The sequence below is a fragment of the Sinocyclocheilus grahami genome, unplaced genomic scaffold (assembly GCF_001515645.1).
Source record: "Sinocyclocheilus grahami isolate Dianchi unplaced genomic scaffold, SAMN03320097.WGS_v1.1 scaffold766.1, whole genome shotgun sequence".
Taxonomy (NCBI): Eukaryota; Metazoa; Chordata; class Actinopteri; order Cypriniformes; family Cyprinidae; genus Sinocyclocheilus; species Sinocyclocheilus grahami.
Genome location: NW_015505945.1, coordinates 243,650 through 257,160, shown reverse-complemented (window position 1 = coordinate 257,160; position 13,511 = coordinate 243,650). Strand labels below are relative to the sequence as shown.

General features: G+C 37.4%; 1 protein-coding gene across 1 annotated transcript in view; it reads left to right on the top strand.

The window, feature by feature from the left end:
* LOC107561323 (ecto-NOX disulfide-thiol exchanger 1-like) overlaps positions 1–13,511 on the top strand; it is a 95,093-nt gene that overhangs the window by 46,762 nt on the left and 34,820 nt on the right. The window contains exon 2 of the mRNA XM_016245745.1: positions 11,262–11,399. Within this exon, the coding sequence (XP_016101231.1) occupies positions 11,262–11,399 (138 nt within the window). The remainder of the gene's footprint in view (positions 1–11,261; positions 11,400–13,511) is intronic.

The window sequence follows — 13,511 nt, the reverse complement described above, 5'->3', positions numbered from 1 at the left end:
ACTTAGTGGCTCGCCATGGTTCTGGCTTGCACTCCCCTCAGCATGGCGGCGTGGGTATACCGTTCCCCATAGCGACCCCTAGAGGACGCAGTTCGAAGTTCCACGAAAGGGAACGTCTCGGCTTACTTATGTAACCATGGTTCCCTGAGGGGAACGAGACACTGCGTCCTCTAGTTTTTGTGCCATGCTGCGGACACAAGCTTCAGACGAAGAAGTGATGATGTGCACTACCGGCGCCTATTTTGTACTAGTTGTGACGGTAGTGACATCATGGCTGTCGCCGGCCAAACAAGTTGGTGTTTTTTCAATGTAGGCTTCAGACACGGGTCACGACGAGGTGTTCCCCCATAGCGACCCCTAGAGGACGCAGTGTCTCGTTCCCCTCAGGGAACCATGGTTACATAAGTAACCCGAGACGTTTTTCTTCAATTCAGTTTTTTTTTATTGCCCATCAGGTGAAAATAACTGTATAGGGTAGGGACCAGAATACTATTCAGCCAGTTAGAAACCACATATTGACAGAGCACACTAGCATAGTGGGTAATGCAAGCACCACTCAGATTTTCTTCAGAAAATACAAAAATCGAGTTTTTGTATAATGCCTCCATCAATAAAAAGGGTGAAAAGTTCGGCAATATGCATAAAAAATGCATATTTATTCTCTTGGCAGATGCTACACCCAAAACAACATATTGCATTGTGGCATCTCATAAAGGAAAATGAAAATAATATTAAAAAGCTAAGGGGGAAATGAGTGGTGATAATCTTTTAAATGTCTTTCAAAATACAAAACATGTAATCTGCAGTGTGTTAATGCATGCTGAGTCTGTTGACCCATAAATATGGATTTATCACGCATTGAATTTAAGTGCACATGGATTAACATGCTCTCAGACTCAGAGTATTAAAGCTTGTCTACACAGGGCCAAATCCCAAAGGTTTGCTCTCTTCATGAGTGCGTGAGTGCGCAGGTGCTGGGCCTGCAAAGATCTGACATGTGATACTATACTACTATACCTTCAGCCAAGAGCCGACCCTCAGCAGTGGGTGTCAACGGACAGGGGCAACAGATGGAGTGAATGGACAGATGTGTGGAGAGATGGGAAAAGGTTAGGGAAAAAGAAAAGACATGCCATAATTTTGAGGAGCTGAGTTGGTGACCTGCAGTGCAGTGTGACTTTAGTCTTTACTTTTGTGTCGCACTAGACTCCACACAGACGAAACACTGAGGAAACATTCCAGTAATGTCATGAAACAACTGGATTTTGGAGATTTCAAAGGGGATTTCAAACTTATTGATTGAAATTAAAATGAGGGAAGGAATTAATACAATGTGTCCAAACATGATAAAAATTGTGTGAATAATTCCTTAATTTATGGCTACAATATCTATTTTTTTCCTCTGTACTTTTCTCTCATAGGTTGGGCAAAATGTAAGAATTGGCTGTCTTTATGTTTATGACTGACAGGATGAGGAATTTAGAGATTTACAGTTTAAAGAAATACAGTCAGACAACAGAACATTTTAGTTTTAGCAATGAAATATCATTAATTTTGACCAGTAATGCCTATTTATTCCTTCATATGTAGAATCATTTTTGGATGTTAAGACATAATTTGACATATTTCCCGAAATTCAGATCAGTGGTCTCAAAACAATTACCAATGGCATCAAAAACGCTTGTTTTCAGACAGCGTTTTAAAGATAACTACAGACATTACAATTTGGGATAAATTAGAGACTTCTAAGGAAAAATATGTATGAATGAATTATAGCATGTTTATTGCTAATCCATAGTGAAACAGTATTTTTATGAATTCTGTATTTCAATTACAATTCTGCATCCTGTTAGCCGCCTTGATTCAAATTTGAGAACTGCACTGGAATTTAGAACACCTCAATTCAAGTGAGAGTGATTGGCGACCCTGCTCATGTCGACTGCCTGTGACATTTCTATACAAATCCCTATCACATATTGCAACGTCGGTCTCAATCGTTCTCACACAAACTCATTGTGTCAAGTTCATTCCTGACATAATGTCAACAGTGCGTGTGCTCGTTTTTGCACAGAATGTGAAAAGGAGAGAAAAATGTAGTTGAGAGAGTTGGAGAGATGTGGGCAGCAGTGATGTTTTTTTACACCTACTGAGTCTCTCTCTCAGTTTCATTGGCCACTGCTCATTACCATGGTCTCATTTGTCAGGATTGGTCAGCCAGATGTTATAAAAGTTTGAAATGCATTATAGAAGCATTGCAGTGTGACTCACATCAACGCAGACCAGAAGATGTTTGTGACATCAGACATCATTGATGTCACATACTGCAAACTAGTTATGATGTGGGACCATTCCCATACACTACTTAAAGGGATAGTTCACCCAAAAATGAAAATTTGATGTTTATCTGCTTACCCCCAGGGCATCCAAGATTTAGGTGACTTTATTTCTTCAGCAGAACACAAACAGAGATTTTTAACTCAAACCGTTGCAGTTTGTCAGTCTTATAATGCAAGTGGATGGGAATCACGGCTTTGAGAGTAAAAAAAACATACACAAACAAAACCAAATTAAACCCTGCGGCTCGTGACGATACATTGATGTGTAAAGACACGAAACGATCGGTCTGTGCAAGAAACTGAACAGTATTTATATTGTTTTTTTACCTCTGATTCACCGCAATGTCCAAACTGTCCTGAGCACATCCTGAATGCGTTCTCAACAGCCGGCGCCTGACGTGTCTTCTTCTTGCTTTATGGCGGACCGCAGACTTATAAGTGCATTACCGCCACCTATCTCTCAAATGGGCCATTGACACTCTATCTACAATCTCAATTAGGAATGTAGAAGAAGAAGACGCATCACATGCCGGCTGAAGAAGAAGACGCGAACGCGTTCAGGACAGTTTGGACATTGCGGTGAACACACTTTTAAAAAGTGAACTTTGTAATTATGTAAAATTAGAAGGTTTACTTTAAAGTATGTTTTAAGTCATTATGTTTTAATAATCTTTTGTTGTGCTTTCAACATTTCACACTTATTTTGATGCGTTGACTAACATATTAAAGCACATGTAAAGTACTTTAGTAGTATAATTTTAACTGTATGTTCTGAATATGTTCTGAATTGATGAATTGCGCAGGTGAATCTTGAATTTTACTAATGATGGGGAATGTAAGACGTTAGATCAACCACTGATCAACCAGTTCTCTAAAATTGTAGGGGAAGGGTAGGAAGGCAGACAAAGAGATAGTTATAAATGACTTTTTAAAAATGGTGAGTGCCGATGTTTCGTATGGCCTGTGTTCAGCCAATCGATCTACACTTACACGCCAAAAAATTGGGTACTTCTGCCAATAATTACAGGAACTATGAAAACGTTCCTCTGGTGCGAGAGCCCCTCGTGCAACCAATCCCATCAACCTGTAGGGTGGGGCTTTCCATATCATTAGAAGAGCGTTTCTACCTAAGGATGTTGATTTTTAGAAGGTAGTTGTCTGAAATGGTGAACCAGAATGCAATACTTCAGCTTGAGGCCAAACTCTGTTGCAGTATGGATGTTAATTCCAGCTAGTGAAATTGTTGTAAAAGCTTGCACACAGTTGCCTTAGTTTTTAGATGCAACCCTGTCTGCTTCTGGAATGGGCTTTTTGAGCCAGGCAGTGTGGTGTTGATAGTGACAGGCTTAAATTAATTCTGCCTTTTTTCCCTCCCAAATGTGTTTTTTCTCCATTAACGGACCTTGGTTTAATGGTGTTTTGCTAATTATATTATTAGGAAAAAATTGCACTAAGTTATGAAGGATATTGTGCTGTTGGTGTGCCAGTCTTTCCATAACTCTCTTCTGCTTATGTATCTCAGAGTGCTATAATATATGCGGCTAATCTCAGTCCACAAACGAAACAAGAAGGAAAACCAGAACACTGCGAGAAGTCAAGAGAAGACAACCAGAGGTTTAACTTACAGATGATGTGTGTAATTTTTTTAAATGTTAATTTTCCTCTCCTATCCAGGCTTAATTTGTCCAACTTTAAGTAAGCCGTTTTTGTTGGTTGATTCACCCAAAAAGCATAAACATTGAGACTATGTGCTGCTATAAAAGCATTGCTCTGTTTGTTTATGCATTCTAATCAGTCCAACACATCAGCAGCACTGGCTTAACCAATAATGTGAGTGTATTAGGGGGTGGGACTATTAGCTCTGACCGACCAATGGCAAACAGTTTGAGAAACTTGTTTGAAAACAGTCATTATTTTTAAGCTCTGTTCTAATCATACCTTATTTTTTTAAAGAGAATAAATGTAGATTAAAGTAATGTAGAATAAAAAATAGCACCTCCATGTATAAACTGACATATGCATAATATGTATAGTATGTTTTACTTATTCATTTTTAATTTATTGATATATAGGTATATATTTATTCATTTTATCTTCTTTATTTCTTTCTTTCTTGAGAGCAATTGCAACATGGAAAGCAATTTCCCCCTGGGATTAATAAAGTTCTTTGAATCTTGAATATAAGGATATGTAATATGTATAAGGCACATTACTATGGAAGCCTGTTTCTGCCAATGAATTAAAAAATGAAAAAAGGTAATTGTTACTTCATATCTCACAATTAGGAATTTATTTCTCGCAATTCTGAGTTTAACATCATTTTGAGTTATCAAACAATTCAGGTTTCTTTTCTTATTGTTGTAAATTTTACCACAATTCTGACTTTTTTTTCAGAATTGGGTTTACATTACAGTTCAGACTTGAATTCTTACAATTTTAAGATATAAAGTCATATTGTGAGATTTAAATTAGCATTGCGAGAAATAATGTTGCACAGTGAGCTGTGAAGTGAGAACTGTGCGTAATTAATAACAAATGAGAAAGGTACAACACTTTGTACTTAACATAATTAATAATGAGTGATAAGATTTACGAATTATGCAATTTGAAAAAAAACTAAACAATGGAAAATATAAAACTGATGATTATAAATACAAAGTACAACAATAAACACAAAAGTAATGTACAATAAAGATATAATGTTTCATTATGAGATATGAATTCAGAACTGTGTGTAATAAACCCTGATTTAAAAAATAAAATTCAGAACTGTGTAAATTCAAAAAGTCAGAATTGATGTAAACTCTCAATTCTGAGAAATAAAGTCAGAATTATGAGGTAAATGTTACAAATGTCTGTGGTGGATATAATGTTGCTTAGTAGTGAATTCCTCCATTGGGATTTATGCCTGGAAAGTGTGCAAGTGTCATTTAGCATGCACATTTATTTGCCATAAATCTGATGTTGTGTGCAGGCTGCAGCTTGAGCATATGATGTGTTTGTACCAAAACATTAGCTACACCATGGGTGGGTTATTATGGAGCATTGATATAGTCACAATCTTTTGCAAGTTCTGCGTAGGTGAGACTGTTTGCTGAAGTACAGCATGCTGTGCTGAGCTTTTTAAACTGGTATGTGCATACAGTGCATTTGGACTTACGACGAGAAGCATGTGGGACATGTATCATCTGTTCCATGGCATCGAGCGAATAAATAGATCACCCTTATGCTGGATGTCTGAAAGCACATACTCATGATGTTCTCAGAGGTGTAATGTTCGGCATTTTGGATCCATCAGACGGACGTAGACAGAAGAACAATGGAACAAGAGATTTAAAAATGCTTTTGTAGAGTGCAACAGAGGCTGCCCACTTTTTAAGCCATCAAAAAAAAAAAAATTGGGTACAATACTGTATGTAAGATCATTAATAAAGAGCGAATGACAGTTCCATAAAGCATTATAAATGGTGTAATTAAATTAAAAACAATGGAAAATATAAAACTGTTGATTATAAATATGAAAGTACAAAAAATTCATGCACATAACCTAAAAAGCTTCATTTTAGATGGAAAAAAAATTTGCGCTACGCACACACAGAAACATTCAGGAGCACAGAAACTTGTCAAACTTGAAATTTTGACAGTTTTCATTGTTTACCTGGAGACGACAAGGGTATCGTTTTCAAAAACGTGCACCTTGAAACCTGTTTTCAATGCCATTGTCGTGTAAATGAATGGCATAAAAAGTTTTCCATTTTTAGTTGAAAATGGTGTGTGTAAACAATGGTAATGTTTTGAGCCAGCTCTATATCCATTCATAATTGGTCTAATGAAGGGCTGGCTGGCTTGAAGCATATCCATTGTGAGAATGTCTTAATAAATATTGTTTGCAGTCATAGTGTGCTGCTGACTTTTGTCTTTAAGTTAGCATTAGCACACAGCTGTGTGAAGTAATGTCCAAATAACAAGAAAAGATAAATAAAGTTGCAGTTATAAAAATAAACACACCTTATGCTGAGCTGACACACATTGCCCCTGGCAGTCAGAGGCCCTGGAAACCATAATCTGGCTCTGACCACGAAAATTGACCTTTTCATTTACCAAAGAACACATCACAAAACCAAATCCAGCTAATCATATCAATCTTGACATACAGCTGAGAGAAAAACAACAACTATTTGGATCTTGAAGTGGAATCTTCTGGAATTGAAAGTTAAAGGTAATAAAAATCAGTTCACATCAAACTGATTTATCAATTTTACTTCCTGAGAAGCATTTGGAAACTATCAAGCCTCTTGCACATGCATAACACATTTAAGGTCCCTTTCCTTTGTTTTTTCACATTCCGATCATAATAGCCTCCAAATTCGAAAAAGCCCACTTGTTTGGAAGTGGATGCCACCTAAATGATTCAGAAATGTCAAGTAAGCCCATGAATTATAAAAGCAACATGGGTTGCGGTTTAAATATTTCATGGTATGTGAAAGTGAGTCGGATGGGTTTGGGAAGTGAGTCCATGGGGTTTGTTGGTAATGACCAGTGGGAGAGAAGCTCAGACTGATAGGAGGAGAGATGGGAAGAGGTGTTTAGGCAGTTCTGGTTGTGTTTCTGCTGGCCATGCTTTACCCCAGGCTGTATTCTGGACCTTATGAGGGATGAGAATGATGCTAAATTGCGCTGTGTTTGTGATGCAACATTGCCTTCACACTTAGGACACATTCCCCACAGTGAGATCAAGATGAGGGAGGGAGATATACTCTTATACTCTTGCTTAGTATGCGTGTTTTAGATTTCCCCCCCACACGAACGAGAAATCACATATGAGATCTTGGTTGCGTTTGAAAACGGAAAAATGCTTCTTCTGCAGGCAGTATATGGTGGTAGGAAGGCAACAAGGCATGTCTGAATCCTATGATTGTTGAAAATGTTGTTCAAAAACATACATTTACACACAAACTGACAACCAACCACACCTTTCAGACAACTTTCCATACTCATATTGTATGTCAACAATTGGCTCAGTTTTGTCTTTTTATTCTTCCTGAAGATAGGAAGAAAGTTGAAGTTTTTAAATGTTCAATGCCCCATTTTTAGAAAGCTGTGTAATGCTTCAAAAGACACAAGACATAAAAACAATGAAAAACAATGCAAAATTGCATTCTGTGCCCCTTATGAGCTTTGAAATGTGACTTCTGAGCAATACACACGTCTGCGTGCATCAAGCAATATTTGTCTCATCTTATGTATTTATGTATGCATTGATGTAAAACAATTTATTCTAATGTGGCATATATTTATGAGTGAAACAGGATATGCAACCAGACAAAATGTAGGGCAGGACTTGATATTATGCATCAGGAATTGATTGAATCCCCATTTTCTTATGATTGGATCATGTAAATTGGCATTACAAGAATAGGAAAGTCATTTCACAGACATAACTAATTTTTTCATGCAACGCAGGACTTGATATTATGCATCAGGAATTGATTGAATCCCCATTTTCTTATGATTGGTCATGTAAATTGGCATTACAAGAATAGGAAAGTCATTTCACAGACATAACTAATTTTTTCATGCAACATTATGCACAATAACATGCACTTATGAGTCATGCACAATAAGACCAGAAGCATGCATTAAGAAAGTAAATAAGATCATGCAGACTTTAACCCTTTACAGCTTTCTTTATAAAAATCAGTAAAGATTTCACAGCAGAAAGACACGTGAACCTCGACCTGAAGGGGTACATTTTTACAATTATACTAAAAAGACTTTTACTTGCTGAAAATGATCAACTATCAATCAGATGACAGAAGGCAGATTATGTACATATTGCTTTTTAGCAAAGTTTAGATAATTTAGATAATTTAGAGGCCTTAGAAATTGATGTATCAAATATTCTACAGTAGGCTTTATAGGGATAAATATGTTGAGCGCTTCTGCACGTCGTGGAGCTCCTGCCACGTTTTTCATTCTCCATATTTTTCCACCGGAGATGCCAGCCATTATTCCCGAAGGAGTTCAAATCTACACGCTTTTTCACCAGATATCCATTTCCTGCAAATAAAACGCAAACACATTACCACTGTGCCTAATCAAAGTTGTGATATGATTGTTTCTCAATTAAAGGGAATTGCATCGCTCCTAAGTTGATATCCGCGTGTCAGATTTGAATAATGTGCTGTGGTTTAGAGTGGCAGAGAGGTACGAGTTTGGCATACTGATGATACTTCACTCTCACAGCCCCGCTGGGGATGGAGCACTGCGCGTTCGCCACGTATGGGATCCATTATTCCAACCCGTATTAAACAGCTTAATGGCCCCATCTTCCAGATTTCCAGGATGATATAATTCACGAGGATAGCGAGAGCAGGAGGAGGGGATGTGATCTGTCAGGGGGAAACACAGGCGGGAGGGGGTCAGATCTCACTCACACACACTGTGACCCATCAGCGGGTGACATGTGTCATTTTGATGGAAGACTGATGGGTCAGCTGTAAGCCATTTAGAGCAGATGCACTGACAGAATGTCTCAAAGTGGCTTTAAGGAGCTGCACATCCTTGGAAGGCATTTCCTGCAGTCTTGTTACCACAGCTGTAGAAACTATTGGACCCAGTGTGATGGTAAGAGTTCGCACATTAGGAACCGATAATGAGAGCTACTGTGATATTTCTCCTCTAGTTATTATGATTACTATTTATAGCCTCGCTTTATCTGAGGAGGCATTTGTAGCTGTGCATTTGGCTGGAGCGCTGGGAACAGATCGGCCTTCCTCAGCGGCATTAAATAGTCCTAATAAAAGTGTGGCTGTGCTATGAATGCCATCTCAGCTCTCGTTTGTGTGCTGCAGGTTTCTCTGAATGCTGTGATGAGTTCCTGAGAGCTTCGTTCTCCCCGGCCTGCTGTCTTGGAAGAGCAAGGGCTCTGTGACAGCAGTGGCACCCACAGAAACAAACACTGACAACGGGCCATGGCTAGCGGTAACTAACCTTCTCTAACTATGTCCAGTACCTCCTCTGCACATGCTTCCAAAATCTAGTGAGCTGCCTACATGGGCAGCATTTTAAGGCATCATGAGCATGCTAATGATGTGAAAACCATTCCAAACGTAGGCTGGATGATTATGCTGTCTTCTGAGATTCTAGGGCAGCTTCGCATGTGTCCTTTGTGATTTGAGATTTCTTTTAAAGGAAATAATTACTTTATTCAGCAAGGATGCATTAAATTGATCAAAAGTGACACAATAATACAAAATATTTTATTTTAAATAAATGCTGTTCTTTTGAACTTTCTATTCATCAAAGAATCCTGAAAAAAATGCAACAGTTTCCACCAAAATACAAAGCAGCAGAACAACATTTTCAAAATTAATGTTTCTTGAGCAGTGAATCAGCATATTGGTATGATTTTTGAAGGATCATGTGAAACTGAAGACTGGAGAATGGAAAATAGTTAATATTTCGCAGTATTACTGTTTTTACTGTATTTCTGATCAAATAAATGCAGCTTTGGTGAGAATAACAGTCTTACTGACCCCAAACATTTGAATGGTATTGTGTGTATTTCACTCATTACCTCAACATAAACATTTTGAAACAAAAAATACTTAGAACTAGTTAAAACTATGTGCATGCTAGCATACTTCATATCATTAGAGTATCATGCTATTAGCTTAGCAACATGCTAACACCAGTCTCTATTGAAATCTGTGAGTCTCCCATGTGCTCGTGTCGGCTGTGGTGGGCATTGTCCATTTTCTCTGTTAAATGTTATGTTATGACATACAATTATTTACGAATACTGTATTTGTTACACATTTAAATAACTTACAGTTGAAAAGTCAGCTTGGACATTCTGGATTTTGGCCTAATATACTGTATATCTGTCTCTATAGGCTTATATACAAATGTGTCAGTGCTAACATTATGTGTTATATGTTTTTTTTTTTTTCTAAAATAGCCCATGCAAAGGAAATTTTCATAGCATTTCATAGCTAGTTAGATACAAGCTAGTTAGATACAAGCTCTTATAGTAACAAATGCAGTTAAAAAAAAACAAATTAATACTTGACAAAGCAGCAGTTTTGTAGAGACAAGTTTTACAATTTAGGATTTATTATTTCTTACTTTTCTGCCAACTTGCAAATTTATAACAAGTGTTTCTGAAACACACATTGCTGGTTTCATTTCATAACCACACATGCCAATTGTCCATTTTCTCTGTTAAATGTTATGTTATGACATACAATTATTTACAAATACTGTATTTGTTACACATTTAAATAACTTACAGTTGAAAAGTCAGCTTGGACATTCTGGATTTTGGCCTAATATACTGTATATCTGTCTCTATAGGCTTATATACAAATGTGTCAGTGCTAACATTATGTGTTATATGTTTTTTTTTTTTCTAAAATAGCCCATGCAAAGGAAATTTTCATAGCATTTCATAGCATTGAAATGCTAGTTAGATACAAGCTCTTATAGTAACAAATGCAGTTAAAAAAAAACTAATTAATAACTGACAAAGCAGCAGATTTGGTGGAGACAAGTTTTACAATTTAGGATTTATTATTTCTTACTTTTCTGCCAACTTGCAAATTTATAACAAGTGTTTCTGAAACACACATTGCTGGTTTCATTTCATAACCACACATGCCATATTGGCTCTTGAAACAGTATCAGTTATGATTGTCTGGACCTTTGCTGGGAAGGTAATATTTAGACCTCTTGAAGCTTTAACTGAACACTCCTGAACTAGAGAAGGATATAATCTGTGCACAACTGATGCAACCGGCCTTTGATGTAAAGCATAGTAGCCATGTTATGTTGAGTGACAGTGCATCTGTTTAGCCAGTGTGTGTTTTAAAGGTACTTATCATTTTGCATGAGGGCCTAATGGACTGTATTGTTTTTTTGCAGCAGCAGACGGCATTGGCAGTTTGGGAACCGAGCAGAGCCACATCACCGTTCCCGTGGCCGATCCCGGCGCTTGGGCCACCGCCATGAATAACCTGGGCATTGTGCCGATGGGCTTAACCGGGCAGCAGCTGGTATCAGGTAAAGCCCTGCGCCCTCCCTCTAGTGTGCTAATCCTGCTGTTTCATCCACAGCTCTCCCTGCTCTTCCCTTTCACGGCAGGGGGAATATAAAGCAGATATTAAACTGGGGTTTCCATATTCCCTCTGACAAGCAGCACAGGCACCAGCCTCTCCAGCCAAATATGTGACCTTTAGAAGCAACACTACACATTGGATATTACATTGAAGCATGTTACAGTTTGTTGAGCTTATATTTCAGATCATGATTATTTATGAGAATTTGGGAAGGCACAAGTCATTTGACTTGCATATAGGTTTTCTTTTTTTTGTTCTTGGGTGATTTCAGAAAGCATCTAAGAATGAATATTAAAAATATTATCCTCAGCTGCTGAGCTAAAGCCTCCAGTAATACGCCAAAGCTGAAAGAAACACTTCCAGTAATTCACACAAGGATTTTATATACGGTATTCTCTTACTTTCTGTGTTTCTTTCACACATGTAGTACACGCAGGCTTCCAGCGATATGCCTCTAGATACCTGAAAGAGGATTTTGTCACACTAGCACAAATGCTGGCCTTTGAGAAAAAACAGGCTGGTTCGTCTCTGGCTCCGGGAAGACTATAATGACGCTGTCAGAAATTCCAGCTTCAAAGGAATGATTGGAAAAGATTCGGCTGGTTTTTGTCAAATATAACAGATTATGCTGAAATAACCTCTGAGCTTTGTTTTACTTTCTCTCAGCATGTTTCCAAGCACACTTCAACATCACACATATTGCTTATGACACACACACAGCTTCTATTTTGTCCCATATCTGCTCATAAATTTGCTGCTCGCAGAGCAGATGCCCACTCACACAATTTGTCCTCGCAGGCAGTTTCATTCTCAGTATTTCAGCACATTTTCTATTGATTATAAATGTTTATTTGCACCAGCTCATTAGAAGACATGCTTTGTGAGAACTTTTTTTTCAGATGGCTTTCTCCCGCTGGATTGATGAAGCACAACAATGAATAGTTCTCTAAATATAGATGATTTTCTAGCAAATAGGAGTTGCTTTTGTTGCAGCTCCATTGTGAGAGTTTTACACAGAGCATGCTGTGAGATTTGGGTTCAGAAATGGTGTAAGCCCTGAATGTATGAATGCACAGTTTTACACAAGATTCACCAAGGCCGCTTTAAGTGGCTTAGAAGGAGAAGAAGAAAGAAAGGGAGAATAAAACCCAAATCAGGCTCCACCAGAAACAGTTGCGTGCTGTCGCAATGACCTATTTAACTATTGCACTGTAATGACAAAGAAAGTCTTCCTGAGTGCTGTTTACGGAAGCACTAGAAACCTAGAAATATGTATGTGAATACAGCCAATGAGTGTTTATTTATTCATTTTGGAAAAGTACATATGCACTGCATGTTTCAGAGTGGTTTTAAATTGATGATTTAACATTTGAAAATGAAGAAATTAAGAAAGCCATAAAAATTAGTATTGTAATTTTTGTATTTTTTTCTTTATTTTACAGTGAAATATTACAACAGTAATATTTCTTATTTTTATTACAGTTTAAATGTAATAATTTTAATAACATTACAGTACTACTATTATTGTTTTGTTGCTATTATGATTATAATTGGCCAAATTGTTTGCAGCCCTACAAAAAAAGCACAGCAAATTTGGAGCTTTAAAAAATATAATAATAATAATTATTATTTTACAGTATCATTATAATCATTTTTCTTACTGTTGTTGTTATTATTACTATTGTGATTATAACTGGCCAAATTGTGCAGCCCTATACAAAAAAAGCACAGCAAATTTGAAGGTTTTTTTTCTATAAACATAATCACAGTATTTAATAGAAAAAGCACAATTAGACCCCCCCCCCCAAATTGTGCAGCCTTAATGTACACACCAAATAGCTTCAGTTTTAATAGAACCTAAGCAGTACATGTTAAATGTAGGTTTGTTGTGTGACTCAGTGCTGCTAGAGTTATTCACTGTCATTTCGGGTGCTTTGGATAATTATGTATATTAGCTGTGGTGAGCAATGACTGGAAATCTTTCAAGCCCCCCCCCCCAAAAAGGGGGACTGAAAAAAAAAGCTGGGGGAAATTTCTTTTGGGGTTTTATATTTGG